Genomic DNA, 19419 nt, shown 5'->3' on the forward strand with positions numbered 1-19419 from the left:
TATATATATATATATATATATATATATATATATATATATATATATATATATATATATATATATATATATATATATATATGTATATATATATATATATATATATATATATATATATATATATATATATATATATATATATATATATATATATATGTATATATATATATATGTATATAAAAAATAATATAGAATAAATGTGCAAAGTCAAAGATCACAGAGTCTTTCATTTCAATTCATCACTTCATATAACTGTTTTGGTGATAAAATCTTGAACAGGACAGAGTATTGGTTTATTATTTGATAAAACCAAATAAAAATGCATTTAGTGGTAAAAGAAATCATGTTTTCTTGCATTCAAAACAACCAGCTTACATTGGACCTCTTTCCTTACAGATTTATGATTTTAAAGCCAGAGGGGGTAGAAAATCAATTTATCTGGATATGCGTTCAATCTCACTCACTTCCTTCTGTGAATCCACAGAATATTTCTATTTAGGCTTTTAGGTGGCAACCATGATCTGAGTCCACAATGAGGATACAAAGTTTATAAATTAATGTATGACATTTAAAACAGGTCATTTGCAATGAACACCATTTCTGATATGCATCTCATGAAATACTGTGAAGTACTCAACTTCAGTACTTCACTTGCTCAGCGTATATTTCGAATCCATAAAAATGTTTAAGTTACATCATTGACAGCTGTTTTTCTCATAAAAGAAACCCCCAATGACAGCAGAGACAGACATATAAACCCACCTGACATTTAAAAGCCTACCAGCAAAAGCACTTTGTGGAATAAAAGTAATTTCTCACTGCCTGTCACAGCAGGAGGTGCAGGAGCAGAGACTGAGCCTGTAAAGGCCTCTAAATGTGCAGACCAGCTAGATTATCTAATGGTATTTAAAATTAGCTGTTTACCACACCAGCATCAAAATGAAAGGTTGACGCTGATGCACCAGGCCTCAAAAGTATGAACACAATGAAATGGGAACCAGCCCACTCCTGTTTGGCATTCAAAAATCCTGAAATGACCGGTTTGTATTTTCTGTTTCATGTGTAACTGGCAGGGACATGCCCACCAGTAAAGCTCCTTAAATGCTCTGAAAATACCATCAACCTTCTCAACAAGCAATTGGCCTCACAGACGTGTCAAATTTAGTTGCTTCATTTGACACATCAAACCCGACATCAAGATCGAAAATGCTTTGGTTTTTAAGCCCTCTGGGAGGGTCTATAAGTGAAGTGGGTTGTTTAGGGGGCTCAATTTATCAGAGTGCTAAATAAATTGAACAACACTCTGGAGCTCAAGAAAAAAAAACACAAAAGGGTGATTTAAATCCAACTTGTTTACTCTGAGGATCATGAACCTGCTCAATGAAATTATTTGTTTGCAATGTACTTAGAGGGATACAGAAGTTATAATTAGTCAATTCTTAAAATATTGTCACATTTAAGACAGGCTAAGAGAGGTTTTCCAGGAGTATTTTTTTATTACAATGCATAAAATTCTTTTTACATCCTGATAGAAGCCAAATAATGAAATCTTCAAACACAAAAATAAAAGAATTTTGTCACTTGTGGAACAGAAAGGGCTGAAAAAAAAATACTATCCAGTCTTTTCTGAATGACTGGATGGTGATATGCCTACCCAATTCTCCCCTCAACCCTTCTGCACATGCCTCTTTTCATACAAGTTATCGTACCGTCTTAGAGACTTAGAGTACTCCTAAAGGCAACGGAGTGAGAGTCAGAGCTTAGCTGGGTCATCATCCTCTACATGTAAGGCTTTGAATTTGTCAATATCTTCATAAATAAGAAGGATAAAGTTATTTTTTAAGGAATATCTTCATAGTTGTGACAAGGCACCAATATTCCTAAAATCTGCTTTGAAGCTAAATTTGGATTTTAATATGGCACAAGTAATTACTCTATTATTAATACATTAGGAAATAACACATTAATTCCACTGATTAATCTTTGCATTAACTTAACATAATATTGACAGCCCTAATTATAGATCCTTTTTCTTTTCTTCTTCTTTTTTTTTTTTTTTTAAATCATTGTAGGATGTATATTTATTTTACAGAGATATGACCTGCTGAAATTATTGTGGGCCCACCATGGTGATTGGTAACCCCCCCTCAGTTTGGGAAAAACCGGTTTACCCTCTCTTTCCCAAACTGGGGGAAAAGACCTGTGTTGATCAGACCCCCTTCCAACCAGTAGCGTAGTTCCTGTTATCAACGAGTGAGTAAGCATGTGTGGGTGACAGAATGTGGTTGATGAAAAGCAGCAGATCAGAGCAACAGGAGGAAAAAGTTCACAGTTGACTAACTTAGTATCTCATGTTATAAGGAAGCAACTTGATTTACTTTTTGGCTTTTTCACTATTTCTTAATGTACAAAAACCATTTTGATTTGGTTTTCTGTAACATATACAAATCATAGTGAAACAAAAAACAAAACTTAATTAACAAAACAAAAAATGTTATAACTGGAAACATGTAAATGTTAAAATTAGGTTAACCAGAAGCAAAGCAATGTGTTGTCAACAAAGATGTGAAACCAGCAATTTATGTAAGAAACTCATTTAAAAAATGTTTATTGAGGGCACAGACAGACATATATTAGCCTTATGACTTAAATACAAACAGATTTCTTTTTGCAAGTACAGGCTAGCTGCTAACCAGTCTTTCTAAAATACTCTGTGTTCAGTTCCTGCTGAAGCGCAGCCTTGTTATAGGATTTTACTGCCACTTAGTCACTCCCAGAAATATGTGGTATTTAAAGCTGAGCTATGGGCTGCCCTCGGTTGTTATGATGCTGTTCTTGGTGCTTTATCTTTGCTCTGCCACGTAAAACCCAGATTTTAAAGACTTGCGTGTATTGTAGAAGAATTAATTGTCACATAATGCAAATTGTCCAGTGCAGCTGTTGCCAGTACTTTTCACCTGTGTTTCATGCTACTTATCCATCCCGGTGTTTCATTCTCCTTGTCGGGAAATCCACTGCTGTCAGCTGAAGGCGAGCCCTCGGGGCTCAAGCTAACTTTCAGCCAGTCATTATTCAACTAATGCAAAGAATCAGCTCCAAGGGCAATACATTATTAGATTTTTGGAGAACTGCATGTCTGTCTGCTCTTTAACGGCCTGTGTTAGATACACATCTATTCTGCTATCTTTCCAGTTAATTCGGTCCATTACAATTCTGAACATTTTTCTGATGAAAAGAGAAACAAAGCATTGCAACAACACATGCTACTACATGCAATACAAAAACTTGACTATAAATTCTGTGATTAGAGTGATTAGGCTGTGATTCCTGCCTTACTCTTGCACTGTCGATGAATATATGACCGTTGCACATCAGAGAGACCACCTTGTTTCCAACTTTTAAAACTTCACTTATAAGATATTTTGGCTTTTAAATTATTTCAAGGGCTGCACGGTGGCGCAGTGGTTAGCACTGTGGCCTCACAGCAAGAAGGTCGCTGGTTTGGTCAGTGGCCTTTCTGTGTGGAGTTTGCATGTTCTCGCCGTGTATGCGTGGGTTCTCTCCAGGTACTCCAGCTTCCTCCCACCATCCAAAGACATGCATGATAGGTTAATTGGTCACTCTAAATTGCCCCTAGGAGTGAGTGTGAGCGTGAGTGTGGTTGTTTGTCTCTCTGTGTGTGGCCCTGCGATGGACTGGCAAGCTGTCCAGGGTGTACCCTGCCTGTCGCCCAAAGCCAGCTGGGTTAGGCTCCAGCTTCCCCGCGACCCTGAATTGGAATAAGCGGTTCAGAAATTGAGTGAATGAATTAAATTATTTCAAGAGGCTGGTTATTTTATTATTTTCTGCTCATACTTTTTGAAATTTTCTTTTAATTCAGACATTCGATATATATTAAATTTTCCTCTATTTTAATAATTTTAACTGGTTATGTCTGTGTGTGCAGCACTTTGGCCAGTCTGCATTGTTTTAAAGTGCTCTAAGAATTAAGATGAGTTGAGTTTTTCCTGATAATCTTAAGCGTCCAGTACAGTGGGGGACTTCAATATTTAGCTTAGCTAGAAAGCTAGAGTTAGCATGTATGCTAACAGTGCTCAAATCTTACTAAAACAGATCGGAAAACTCTTGAACACTAGCTAGCGCTGTTAGCTTCAAAGCTAATTTATTGAAGTATGGTTATATTCCAACAGGAATAAATGTCTTCCGGTCCGGTTGGAAAACTTTTGTGACATTTAAATCCATCTGAGAGAAAGTCATTAGACTGGATTTGCTGGAATTGACTTCTTGTTTTTCTCTTTTTTCCTCAACACTGTAGCCTACTGTTAAGAAGATTTTCTTATAATAGTGACAATAGATTTTTCTTCTTTTTTTTTTTATGAAGGTCTTTGTTAATGAATGGAGAAAAGAATGTTAAATTGGATTCATAAAGGCATTTGTTCATTAATTTTAGTCTGTAAACTGTACACTGCAAAAACTAAAATCTAATTAAGATTAAAAATCTTAAATTGAGTACACATATGCTTATTTTTTTTAAGGGTAAGATAATTCTTAGTTTTTATGCCAGAGAATTCCTCTTGTTTTTAGAGCATTTTTACTTTTATTTTGGGTAGTCTTGACAAGCCAAATTTTCTTGTTCTGTTGGCAGATAATTTATCTTAATTTAAGCAACATTTACCTAATTTTTGTATATTTTTTTTATTGTTTTTTAAGGCTAAGTTTTTGCAGTGTAAATATACATCACTCTGGTCAATTTGGTGATCTGTGAATATTTTCTCCTGCATATTTGCCCGATACAGAAAATGCTCATGTGTCTGGCCATGTTTGACTTCCTTTAAGGAAGGTTTTCATGTTCCCAGAGTTAAGCAGCTGACTTTAAATGTGACACAGCTTGGGAATGTGTCATGGGACAAAGGGCCAAGCTGTGGAGGTCAGTGCTGCAATAACACTCAACCTGGAAAGCAAAAACACAAAAACAGCTGTCATTTAGCCTGAAATTTGGCCTGACTAAGTTTCAAAATTAAACACAAGGCCATGCATAGAGTGCTGAAAAGCATGAGGCAAAAATTGGTTAATTCATTTATGAAGAAAAAATTAAACATCAACAGGAAAACACATCCAGAAGATCATACCAGAAGACAATATTTTTATTTGTGATGCTCTGACATAATATTTAATTTTTTACAGCTTTGGAGGAAAAGATGGCTGGTAAAGAAGGTGGGTGTTTGCTTTGTGTATAAGGCTGCCATCTACTGAGAACAATGTTCCAGCTGGCTGCAGCGACGGGAGCAGCGACGCTCTCTCAGCCTAACTCATTCTCTTTGTGCTCAGCAGTCGCGGATCCTGCTGAGATGAGTAACAAGGTAAATGAATTTCAGTTTGCAAACTGCTCCTTCTGACTTCATGCCTCCTCTGAGCCTAAAGATTTCTTTTACATTTTCAGTGAGAAAAAATGTCACCAACTTCTTTGTTGCAATTTCTATTTCCAGTGTGAAGATTATTGCGTTACCGCTAACAAACCCTTCTCTCTGGAAGAGAGATGAACTAAAGCAGTGGTGTACATGACGAGGAGGGCTGGTTGCTAGGTAGCATATTCCTTCAGCTGCAAACCTCACTGATACGTGCATCACTCGCTTTCATAGACATGCACCCACTACCACAGCTCAGGCCAGGCACCTACATACAAAAACAGATCACTAAAATTCAGACTCCAGAGTGTAGGCTTGGTTTTCTTCAAATCAAAAGGAAAACAGCCACTTTTCCACCCAGCTAAATATCAAGGCAGCCCTCTCCAATGAGCAGCAAAACAGGAGATGTCTAACCACACTAACAAGGTGAGCAGACACTGAGATGTTGTGGTGGGTGTCTGTGCTCCTTCAGGAAGAACCAACAACAACCAAACTGGCACTGCTAATAAGGTGTCAGCACACCTCTGCCCCTCGCTGAGAAGCCAATCACGCAGCTCACGTTTGGGGCTGCTGCATAGAAAATCTCTACTATGCTCAGGCAGTGGCCCATGGAAACATGACGGCTGCTCCCCGTCTGCCCCTCCACTCAAAAGAAAAAAGAAACCACTTGTGAGGACTTTGAAACAAAACCTCTTTCACTGGTTCTGCCATTTCAAGGACAAGTCTGGACTTTAGAGTGTGCTGTTGTAGAACAGCCACACATATTCTCCCAGGTGGAGAAATAATCAGAGCTTGGCCAGCAAAATTTAAAAAGATAGCTGCTTAGTTGCCTTTGTGAATAGCAGTAGCAGTAGGCTACACACCCACATTAGACATACATATATATGTATAAGTGTATGTATGTATCTATATATATATATATATATATATATATATATATATATATATATATATATACACACATATATATGTATATATAAGTATATATAAGTGTTTGTATGTATATATATATATATATATATATATATATATATATATATATATATATATATATGTGTGTGCATTTATGTGTGTGTATGGGTGTATAATGAGATGCTAATGCTAAAAGACTGGGGGGGATGAGAAGACTTACAGTAAGTGGAGCATTTGCATTTCCTGCATACTGACTGGTGAGAACAATAGAAAACAAAATAACCCTATACTGAAGAGAAACCAGTAAAGATAAATGTGCCCTACAGCTGGTTTTTTTTTTTTTTTACATATACTTCCGCCTGAAAAACGTCCTCACATTCAGTAAGATCTTCTCAGTAAGTCTAACCTGAATAATCTTGGGCTATATGAATGGGAGGCACGTGGGAGAGATATGAAACCTAAATTTGCTTATCAGTTCCACCAGACGAAAGGCAATTTTTAAAACTGCAGGAAAGAAATGGCAGTTTTATGAGTGTAATCAATATTGTAAATGAAGGCATAAAAACAGCCTGATAACAATGAGTCAGCGGTACTGATGTGAACACGATCTGAAAACTTACAAGTTGACAATAACTGAATGTTTTCTAGCTTATATAAAAGGTTAATAAATGTTTCATTTAGTTTTTGTTACAGCACTGATTAGGTTAAACAATACAGTTCAGAGAATATTTCTGACAGCTCGTAGTTTGTTGGATATTACAAATATTTCAACCACTGACCAAAAACACATTGCGTGATCAAGAAACACACACTCACCACCTGGATTAAAGTAAGCACATAGTTAAGGGTCTCCTATTGAAAAAGAACTGCAGTTATTATTTTGTTTATGTGGCTTTAAGTTGTCTAACCCTCAGTGTTACAGTGAGGAATTTCTCATTTCTTTAATAACCCTGTCAGAAGATGCTTTCTGTGGATGTGCAATTACTTCATTCAAATAGTTGGTCTGCATTAAGCAAACACAATGACTAGAAAATACTAAACAACTTGGCTAAGAAATGTCCTTTGCACTGTTAAAATCTGGAAGCACTGAGGTGAACCAACATGTAGGTGGGAATAAAAGCTAAACTGTAATAAGTTAAACCTTCGGTGAAATCACATCAACAGCAGAAGAGCATTTCATCCCACTCAATACAAAGAGAACCTACAATATTGAGGCTTGACAGTAGTGTAGAATTTAGAAAATCATAGTTGTGAGGCTGAAATAAATGAACAAATACACAAAAAGGGCGGACTTCACAGTGGCGTCATGGTTAGCACTGCGGCCTCACAGCAGGAGGGTCGCTTGTTCAAACTGTAGTCTTTCTGTGTGGAGTTTGCATGTTCTCCCTGTGCATGCGTGGATTCTCCTCAGGTACTCCAGCTTCCTCCCCCCGTCCAAAGACATGCATGTTAGGTTAATTGATCACTCTAAATGCTAGCTAGCAATGAATGTGCATGTGAATAGTTGTTCTGATCAAAAAACACAAAATCACAACCACACACCACCACATTGACCCTTTGATGAACCATCAAGCTGTCCAGGTTATACTCTGTTTTTCGCCTGATGCATGCTGGGATTGGCTTCCGCGACCCTTAATTGGACTAAGCGGTATAGAAAATAAATTAATGAACAAACAAGGTGTCAGTTTGCTAGCAAGCATAAAGAATGTTGTTTATGAGCAAATAGATCATGTGTCAGAGTGGTGGGAACGTCAGGTAATAAAAAGAGCAGTGGATGAAATGTTGAACCCATCAAGCCTAATACCTACTATACAGGCCTGAAGAAGCAGATTTATGAACACCTGAATATACTGAATAGCCAGGTCTTTTCCCATCAGTACATTTTTCCTTCTCTGAGGGCCTGGGTATAGCCCACGATGACAGGACCAGAATTAGTCAGGCTCAGCTTTCTAAATCAAGTAAACTAATCTGAGGTGCAGAACATGGAAAATACAAAGGACAATGGAAGGCTGAAGCATATAATAAACCCAATGATGACAGAACCCATACACTGTTAATATTTATTCCAATTTCTCCTTCTCTGTTCCCAGACCCAGTCTGAGACTGCTGTTGTCAAAAACCAGTGACGACAGTACAAATGCGATGGATGACATGACCAACATCTGCTAAAGAACCAACAGGAATAAACCATGAAAGCCTGTCATACAAAGGCAGAGCAAGCAAAGTGAAATGGTGTGGATTCCATTTAACCTTGTTTGCCTGCTATGTCTCCCAGTTTTACCATAGCCACTCCAACAGGATCATGGCTTGGAAGAGAAGAAAATGTTTCTCGGACAGCGATATCATTACTGAACAGTGTTTACACATTAAACATAACCAAGTTCAATTATGACCACATGGTTGGTCTTGCAAGCAAGACTGCTGAAACCTCACAATCTGAAGTGCCTTTAGTCAAACCTTGTGGTTGCTATGAAGGTTTACTCATCATTTAAGCTTACTGTCTCGAGATTCCTAATATGACTGAAAGTCATAGACATAGACCGTATATAAAGAGATGGACGGAGCCTCCGTGACGTCACCCATAGGTTTCTGAAGAGCTGAATTGAAGCTTGATGGGCGGTTCCTTCCATCGCCATCTTGGCAGCGTCATGCGCATCATCTCACCCGGAAAATACAAAAATGAGCAAAGAGGTGGAGCTGAGAGGGGCGCTGTGAGCGTCATGGTGGATGATTGACATCTAACCCAGAAAACCCGGAGCTAACAGGAGCTAACCAGCTAACAGAGGTAAGCAGGCTCGTGTTGTTAACTGGCTAAAAACCGCGGTTGTTTTACGTTCTTCTGACTTGAAGTGGGTGATTGGTACCTGTCAATCAAATATGCAGACACGCCCCTAAATATGCAGAACTTCGAGATTAAATTACTTTTAAATGGGGGAGTTAGAAAAATATTCACTCCCCCCACAGTTGTCATGAAGGTAAACCTGACCTATTAAACTGAAAATGGATATTTGAACCAGGCTGTAAACATGTTTATTTCTGCCATGAAGTTGGCCTTTTTACCATGGAAGTCTACGGGGATTTGCTCTGTTTTGCAGCCCCTAGTGGATGAAGGGGAGCTGCAGTTTTATGCACTTCCGCATAGGCTTCACTTTTAACCGCCGGAGGTTGCCGCTTGGTCATAGATAAACAATAAACTTTCACATTTCTTGCAGAAAAGCATGTCAGCCAAACAAAGAATTTACATCAGGAACACTGCAGCAGCCAATGTGACACATATGGCTTAAACTCTTATCAGAAACTCTAAACCCATGCTTTCAGCCAAATGCCCAGTTTGCAAGTGAATCTCTAACGTTGTAGCAGAATATCAGAGCACAGGTGACAATAACTCAGCAGTTCAAGCTCTAATGTGCATCTCTGTAAGCTGTAAACACATAAACAAGAAACAGACGACACTGATGCTCCGGCTTGAGACAAGATGTTCGCGAAGGTAAAGATGAAGCACACAAGGCTTAGTAGCTATCTTTGTTTTATTAGGCTTTGCTGCTGCGCCGAGGCTTATTTTGCTGCCTGCATTTTAATGAGAAAGAGAGGAGGGAGCGAGGCACGGGGAATAGGGGGGGGGGGGGGCTGTGGAGGGATTGTGTAACTGTGTTACATAACACAATATGCATGGCATTCTCTCTCTGTGTCTCTCTGCACCTCAAACACAGCGAAGCAAAAAGGAGGGAGAGCACGGTGGGTTTAAAAAGGTGCCGGTGTTAATGAGGGCGATGTGAGCCTCAGTGGAAAATCATACCTCATTACAGCCCTGTTTCTACTGATGCTGGATAAGTTGTTTAGAAAGTGGGTGGGGGGCTGTGGAGTGTGGACCCCTGGCTTGTCTTAGATTAAAACCCCACCATCAAGGAGTTTTCATGTGGGTTTGCTGGGAAATTAAAACTGCAGTTCTTCACTCTCAGCCGACATCGAGATGGTTTGGGCTTGAACCGGCAAACATATGCCGAACATTTCGGCTCACTACCTGAACACAGTCGAAGCAGCTGGATCTGCTTTGCTGAATACTAAACCCGCCTCATCTATAACCCCAACACTGTGCAGTGGAAAGCCTTCAATAAAAATAGACTGGTTTGCAACGATCTAGTCATGAAAGCACAAAGTCCATTTGTGCAGCTCATTCATGCAGAACAAAGGAACTCAACTTGAGCAAAAGATTAAAAAAAGAAACCAGTCTGCAATAAAAAATAAAAAAAAAGTATTTATTCTTAAAATATTGAATCAATACAATATTACAACTACAATGTAGGAAAAACTGCAGCTTGGAGTCAGTCTCACACTCTGAAAACACATTTTATGTACAGATGAGGCTGAATTTCAGGACTGCTGCTTCTGATCATGAATAGTTTACTTTGACACAGAATGTCTCCTCTGTCTTCTCCTCCAGATTATTCACGTAGACCAGGATCTCTGCGGAGCCCGGGCTCTGGCTGGGGGCGAATCGCAATCCAATGCTGTAACTTTCTCCCCCACCGATCTGAACACAGAGAACATACGAGTGAACATGATCAACTGGCCTGTACGCTTTCTTGTTTAAAACCAACCCATAAAGCCCAAGAGGTTGACCTTATTGAAGCATGTAGCAAAATACATCTTGTTTGGCCATAAATTAATTGTTTGGAGGCATTCTTTACTTCTGTTGTTGGTTTTCACATGACATCACATCCACCCCGTCGTACATTGTGTGTAAAATGAAGTAGTGGTTGACTCTAGCTCATTATAGAGCAGAGAGTGTATACAGTTATTGATTGCCGGATATGCTTTTGGTTTGTGTTGTTCTTGACTATTTCTACTGTCCAGTTCATAAAGCTGGAGGTTACTTTGTGATTTAAACAAAGAGAGCAAGCTAAGGATTTTAGGAGAAGATGTTGAGGAAAGTGGCCTGCTTCTGCTGGAATTAAAAGAAAATGATTCATTACATGCCAGAGTTGCAGTGATTACTTCGATAAAGGTTTGTAAGTCACTTTGCTTCAGGCAGTTAGGATCCTTCTCTGTTAGTTTCTGCTATTTTAAGAATAAATTAAAGCTCACAGGGTGGTAACAGCTAGAAAAGGTTGCAGTCACTAGGAACAAAGTTAAAAAAGACATGTAAGGTGGGCTCATGGTGATATGCACCATTATGATGACGAAAGACAGACTCGGCTCTGATGAGAAATCTTGACCATGACCAAAAGAAACCATTGGTCATGGTTAAACTAAGCCCATGAGGCAATGCTAGAGGAAAATAAACAAAATGCAGAGCTGCATGATCAGCAGCAATGCAGCAATGACATGAAGCATATTTAACCCCAACAAGCTTTCAGCGATCAACACACAAAGACAACATAAACTTCCAAACGTTTCCGTGCTTTTCATCTACTTTGCTTGATACTCATAGCTCAAAATATGCAGGAAATGACCTGGAAAAAAAAATCATCCACTTCTAAGTTTAGGTTTGGATACCAAATAATTCATCTTCCTTGATGTGAGACCCTGAACCTGCAAATATCATGTGATTTGGTAAAAGCAGTGAATAGGGAAAAAAAAAACCAAAAACACAAAGTAGCTTGAATCAAACAACAGGTGGTCCTCTGGTTACGTAGTTCTAAACTTACGTCGTTTCTACTTTACGACCCTCATTAAATAAATGTCAATTAAAAAAATAAAGCAAGTTTCAAAGTGATGAAGTTCCGTAAAGGATCTTACAGCGCATGACACAGAGGCTGACACAATGCCTCAGTGCATGTATATTTATTTTAATTGAAATGTATTGAAATTAATATTTTAATTGGCTGTTTTTTCATTAATATGACGTATAATATGTTTATCTAGTTAGTTCTTAAGTAATTAAGCGGGTATTTAAGAATAAAAATTCAACTTACGCAGAATATTGGGTTACGCCGTGGCGTAGCAACGAAACTCGTTCATAAACCGAGGGCCGTCTGTACTGCTCCCTCTGACGTTTGCCTTCCCCTCCCCCTCGCTTTCTTGGTCATGTGACCCCTTGTGTGTCATTCACTTTGTGTCTTGATCCATGTACAACACTTGAGAGCTGCAATGTCCTCAAGCAGTTTTATGGGTTTCACAGTTGGATTTGTTGGACTTATGTGGGCAAAACATCTAAATGACAGTGAAGGAAGGGGAGTGTCAGTGTGACTGCTGGGCTCACATTAGCCTTGTTTATCCAGGATGAGGCTGACAGGCTTCTGTAATAATGTTTACATCAATACATAAGCCTGTTGATTAGATCTATAGTCAATAACATATCAAGCCTTGATTTGGTTGATCAGACTTGTTGATAATATTCATAAGACTCAGCGAGTGCACAAAGAGCCCTGGTCAAATGGACCTCTGCTTCCAAAGACCTGCCGGTAAACACTAAATACCCAAGCAGAATAAAGACTTGTTCTCCTTTTGCCGCCTGAAGCTTTTGGTAGGCACATATCTAAGAGATTAAATTAATAACGATAATTCAGTTTAGCAGGAAAACACGCTCAGGTTGCTAGCCAGTTACTTTATTGAGGCGTTCTTTCTGACCAGATCCTTCACACAAGAGGTCAGCGTTTAACACTGATGCTCATGAAATTTAAGTGAAGGACTAAAGTTTCAAAATGAGAAGTGGAAGGTAAAGCCTGCAAACAGCAGTGTCCACTCAGGTATCCTTGTTTTTCATGCAGAGCTAAAAACAGGCAACAATAGTTTCAGTGTTTCCACTGCAAACATTAGATTAACAGTAATTACCTTCATTTACACAGAAAATAAAATGTTACAAGACATAAATGTCCTATATAGAAAATTGCTTAATTGCTTACTCACACAGTGTTTGGATTTCTCCTGCCTAATTTCATAAGTGGAGTCTGAAATAAGACAAGAATTTAACAAGAAAAGGAAAAATAGTTTGCCTTCCCAGTGTTTCAAGCCCACTAATATCATGCTCGTTTTTTTTTTTCATGCTTTGGTCTAAATTACCAGTTCCTCCGTACAGCCTGCAATTTGGATTTTTCTCCTCTCTAATTAAAAGGAGACAGAGCTGAATGTTGTAATGCTTTTCTTGTCAGGGTTCAGAGCCTGCTAGGTCTTTATTTGGTCTCTTTGTTTGTTTGTGTTCACAGTGCTTCAATCACACATTAACTGTCTTCTTGTATTTTATTTTTAATAGCCACAGCAGAAATATGGGTCAATTTTAAGGATTTATGCTGTAATCTCTCTTAACAGCATGGCCATATTGATCTCTTTGCTTTTTCCACCTGAAGGCTGGTTTTATCACGGTAAGGTAATTAAGCCAAAAAGGAGAAAAGAGTGTCTTCTGCTACTTCATGTAAGGGGTACAATAAATTCTTTATAGGGCACCTGGAGACTCGCTGACAAGGTAAAAAGAAAGAACAGAGAGTTGTTTTCATTCTGTCCACCTCCTTCATGATGATGCAACATCTTCAGGCCAAAAGCACCAAGACTAATTTTGCCCTTTTTAAAAAAAAAAAAAAAAAACTTTTGCATTGTAAACATTTTTGTTCATTTTACCTGACATGGTCCTACTTGTTTTACTATTTACCACATCCTAAGCTTGTGATAGGTAATGACAGCAACACCTTCAGTGTCATATGTAAGTAAATGAATCAGCAAGAAATAAAATGATTGACCACTTAATAATAATAATAATAATAATAATAATAATAATAATAATAATATAACAGCAGCTGAATATATATTCTTGTTCTCAGAACATCCAAGGAAATTATTCACTTCACTCAGTTAAAAAACATAAACAATCAGTTTACAGCATGGTTTAACAACGTGCTTCTGGTGCATGGTAATATGGAAAACCACTAAAATCTCTGTAGTGTAGAACCCTGCTGAAACATCCAGTAGTGTCATATATTGGTCAAAATATAACAGTTTCAATAATATTTTTGTCATGATGTGTATTTTGTGGTGTATTTTCCTCAGTTCTGGCTTCCTCTTTTATTTTGAAGTTTTCCCAGTTTAGTCTTGTCTCTGTTCATTAGTCCACCTGGGTTCCTTCAGTTTATCCTTTTCACATGTGTCTCGTTTTTGTTTCTGTGTGTTTATACCCCTCTCATGTGGTTTTACTTTGCTGATCCATTGTAGTTGGTTTTCATGCTTGAGGTCAGTCCCCTGCCTTTGTTGAATAAACAAGATTCCCAGAACCAGTTCAGCATTCTGGATCTGTTCTCTGCATTCGGGTCAACCACCACCTCGCCGTGACAATTTTTGTTCCACTTTGTGTCCACATAAGCCGTCAGGTTTGACTGGGAGTTACTCAGCCTAAATCTTTCCGTTGTCTCTCTCACAGATACTTCTTTTTTTGTAAATACAGCTTCCTGCACAGGTCGTGCAACGACTGCTGTTTCACTTTATGAGCATGCACATCATGCAAGCTCAGCAGCACTGTCCATTGAAACTAATGTTGGGGACATTATTTATACTGTGCTGACAACATAGGCACCCTTAATCCAGGGAAACTAAGCAACAAGGTTTTGTCAAGATGTTAATCAAAGTATTGATTGGAGTCTTAACAAGGTGGGATGAATGACCTATCTTATCGTACCTGGAATTTATCCTCTTTGAACTGAAGCAGGTCTGGATGGTCAGAGCGGAGCAGGAATGTGCGGCTGCTGGTGTACGGGTTTGTGTAGGTGATTTTCCTGGAGCTGCCACGCCCGCTACCAACCGGGACACACACTTCAAATGCCTGCAAACACACAAGCAGAAGCTTTATGCCACATAGATAGCCAGCTAAAGTCTGTAGATCAGTGTCAGCATCATAAAGACGTTTAAGGTCCAAGCACAGTGGCAAACCCTTAAAGCTGGCAGAGAAGGACGGTTAATGGTAAAATTTGCTCAGGCAGACAGTCGGTTAAACACACTGCTTTGGAAGAGAGACAGCATTTATGGATTTGATGGACTGAGCTGACCTGGGTTCTGCTGCACTTAGCCTTTTCTTGACAAAAGTCATGAAAGGGGGACGTCTAGCAGCCCCAGAGAGCGACAAAGATGATTCAAGCACTAAAGCACTGCATGTGCACTGAGTCACTAGCTGCTGAGTTCAGTAGGACATTTTAAGACAGTGATCCGCCATACATAAATAATGCCATAACTGCATACACATCATACAGTTAAAGGTCAGAACTTTTTCATCTAAACAATTAATTATCAAAAATAATACAATGACAGACAGCATAGATGGGTGCAGAATAAAAGTATTAATTTCACTGAACAAAACTATTTTAGCATATGAATAATTGTTTTATAAATTTTTACAAGTCCAAAATATAATATTTACATCTGGTTGCGATGCTAACGTCTTCACTAAAGGATTGTAAGCCAATAGAATGAGTAGGTTGATGAGGCAGAGCTCAGGAGGTGCCAGATCAATAGGACTGTGTGGAAATGACATTTACATGTTACATTTCTCAAATACAAGCAGACTAAAAGCAAAGCAGGAAGAGGGCTCCTCCCAGTAATGTGCAACTGTTTTTAATGAAGCCAATGGAAAAGAAAAAAATCAATTGATGGAGTGCAAGATCATGTTATAAAACATTTACAATGATACGACGTTGGCCGATCATGTAGCAGCAGCTGTCCTTTCTCCATTTACGCTGCTGTAAAATGGCCAATGTCACCGCCCGATAGCAAGCTCCGCCCCTAACAGGTTTGCTATGGTTGCCTGGTTGTGGACTTCTCCGATCAGAGCAACCCCCTTGAGATAATAATTAATAATTTAATAAGTAAAAGTAACTATACAATAAAAAAGAAAAAACAATAGATAGCATTCACCACTTAGGAGTTTAGTCATTAATTTATACATTTTTCCCTTTACTGATCACATTTGGGAAATTACTTAACCCATCTTCATGATCTAAACATGTTTAAGCAGATTGTTAGGAATAATAATTTCATAATTGATATAAACATGAAAGACTATGTCCACCTACATGATTAGGTGTACCTGGCAACCGGTACTATCGAAGGTTGGAGTGTGAGTGCGAGTGTGACACCTACTCACACAGAGAAGTTAAAACTGTAGCCATCAACTTTAAAATAATGATCATATTTTCTCACTTTGTGAGCAGGCTTTCCCAAATCATGTTATATCAACAAGCCAATGCAATTGTGTTCCGATTCAGGAGAGTGTGTGTGTGTATACACACACATTTCCTCACTCATGTCTTTTTTCTCATGTCTGCTCTCCTTTCTCTTTTGCTTCTCAGACAGCCTGATTTAAAACCAACTTTAGTGTCCCTGTTCAGAAAAGTTTGTAAAATATTCTACAACTACTTCAAGCTTCACAGACGGCTTTAGAAACTTTTAAAGGTCATTTTTTTATATGTTAATATTAGTAGCATAACATGATAAACAGACTGGCCAGATGTGAAGCTTTTGCTGTAAAAGCAGACATGCAGTTATCTTTCTGATGACACAATGAGGGAAAACAACCTGATATTCCAGTGAACTAATGTCCTGTTTCTGCTGGGACATGGCAACAGCTTGGACTTTTATTTACACATAGTAAAATGTAGCACTAAAACCATACTAAGATGGATCGGCAGGTTGATTTGCAACAGTGCTGTCCGGACGTCAAAAGTAGCACTGTTCCGTAAAAAAAGGGAAGCAGAATTGCTTATCCTGCTGAAAGCATAAAAAAAGATATACATGACTTGAAGAGGTCAGAAACAGAACAGCTACCTTGGACAGCACGGGACAGTGGATGTTGAGGCACAGCAGCCAGGCAGCGACGAGCTGTTGCTGCTCCACATCTACTGCGTTCACATACAGAAAACGGCTTCCAGCCCGCCATGGTTGCACCTTCAGCTGGAGCTCCTGCACTGCTGCAGGAGGCAACACAAACACACCGGCCGGATCCACCTAGAAAAGTCAGGGTGTTAAAGGTGGATTGGATTTGGCCACAAGGTGACGAGCTGTTGTTGATTGGGTTGGTTGTTAGAATGGAGAGGGCATGAAAAGAGGAAATAAAGTAATTGACCAAGACAGAGAAAGGAAAAGAAGAGGTGAAAAAGGACCGAACTAATGAGAAAGGGTGTTTAAAAGAGTCAGAGGCAGCTGAAGAGGGTGCTCCGATTACAGAAGAGTGGGTGAGAGAAAGGTTGAATGAGGTTCAGTGGAAAAGGCAAAGAGAGGGGGCAGACAATGAAAGGAGAGAAAGCAGAGGCAGACACAAGGATGTGAGAATGAGATTTACTGTGCAGCTCTTTTTCAATCTGTTGAGAAAAAGCAAAGCTATTCTCTGACTCTGAGCTTTATCCGGTTTTGTAAGACTCCGTTCCACACTGAGCCAAACCTGCTGAGAGTCAGATCAAAGCTACTACTGATGCATACGGGGAAATCTTTTAAAAATACATCTGTCACTCTTTAAGGCAGTCCCAGATTTCTACAGGGGGACACGTTTGGCTCGTACAGAGTGCACGCATTGAAACTGTGACAGTCCATCACCTTTTCTTGAAATATGGGTAAGCATTAGGAAATACACTCTTACTGGAACTCTGAGTGAAGAGCACAGTCAAACTCTCTGCTCTTGTACGCCGTTAGGAAGCAGAAACTACAAAAAATAGACAGCGATTTGACGATAATTAAAAAAAACTCTTTTACTTCTTCAGTGAACTAAAGCAATTGCTGATTTTTCAGATGTGTCAAACTCCGATCAGACATAATTGCAAAGAGTGTGATACCTAATAAAATGAAATGAAACAACAAGAAAAGACATTATGCTGTCAGTCAGCATTCGTATATTCCTGATAATGGCTTGAATCCTAACCTAAGGCTATTACAGAGGACACTGTTGCTATTCCATTGTTTCATGCTGCTAGGAGAACAATTAGCTGAAAGTCATTTTCTCATCCTGAAAGAAACCTGGCAGGAGCAAAGCATTCAACTTCCCATTAGATATGTAAAAACTGAGATATTGTTTGGGCTCTTATGATTATATTTCTCCTTTTTGGTCTCCTTTGTGAAGCACATCCCCTTTTTTTTGTGTGCCAGCTACGCTTTGTCAATGCAACAAAGAAGCACAGATAGTGAAAAAACAAAAGATGGATGAATAACTCCAACAGAGGACGATGGAGGATTTAGGGCCTCACTTTAGCTCGAGCATGCTTAAAAATTGTACTTTTGTTGTTGTCTATGTTGTCATAGATTTTTAAAAATCTATCCAACCCTCAAGATTTTGTGATGATCAGGATATAGGTCCACTGTCATGCATGTCAGTATATTTTGAGGAAAAGGAAACGGGAAGTGACAGAATGGGGAATATGCAGAGGTGGCAGAAAGGACACAACTATTTTTATCCAACATTTTTACTACCACAGCTGGCTGGATGTTCTTTGAATCTTTCCAAAATGAACTTGAACCAAGATTTGCAGATGTAACTCTGTGTGTAGCTGTAGCTCTGAGCAGTTCTCCTCAATGTTACTTAAGATGACAACCATAGACTGTGAAAGCATCTTTTCTTGGTTGACAGGGCAGTAAAAAAAAAAACAACCTGACCCCCAATCATTTTAAATGTTTACCATGCGTTTAACTGCGCCCACAAATTGGAACTAGTTTACAGCACCAGTACATGAAGTGAAACCATCCTGGAGTGCTTTGTCAAGACTGCAGCGACAGCAAGACCCCATTCTGTTCACTTTTCATCCTCACAAAGCAGGTTGTGCTTATCATTATCAGCACATGGATTACATTCTGTTAGAACTACTCACTTTAAATTGATTTTTTTTTTTTTTTTTTGTATCACCGCTATGTAGAATGTCATTTCTGCACAGCTATTGTTATGGTAATAAAACCTTACACCATGCATCATCTGGTATTGTTGTTCATCCATTTTATATTTTCAGTTTGCTGCAATGGCTGAGTACGAGTTAAAACTGGCTCCAACTAATGGAACAGGCTGTTGTTGCAGTCTGTAAATCATCTCAGCTGTTTTCCCTCACACAGATTTAAATATAACTGTGTCAGTGATCATATTAATGTCATATCAGTCTTGTAGAGACAATAAACATCATGTGCAACTTTTCCAGAGGTAAAAAGCTTCCAGTGG

At 38.8% G+C, this 19419-nt stretch overlaps 1 protein-coding gene across 1 annotated transcript in view; it reads right to left on the reverse strand.

Annotated features, from left to right (window-relative positions):
• Positions 1-10704: 10704 nt before the first annotated feature.
• The window catches only part of nphp4 (nephronophthisis 4), a gene marked incomplete at both ends in the record, with an annotated part of 186617 nt that continues 177902 nt past the window's right edge, over positions 10705-19419 (reverse strand). Inside the window, 3 exons of the mRNA XM_079239613.1 lie at positions 10705-10845; positions 14917-15060; positions 17055-17234. Coding sequence (XP_079095739.1) covers positions 10705-10845; positions 14917-15060; positions 17055-17234 — 465 coding nt within the window. The remainder of the gene's footprint in view (positions 10846-14916; positions 15061-17054; positions 17235-19419) is intronic.

The sequence above is a fragment of the Telmatherina bonti genome (genome assembly GCF_933228915.1).
Source record: "Telmatherina bonti genome assembly, chromosome: 4".
In the NCBI taxonomy this organism is placed as follows: Eukaryota; Metazoa; Chordata; class Actinopteri; order Atheriniformes; family Telmatherinidae; genus Telmatherina; species Telmatherina bonti.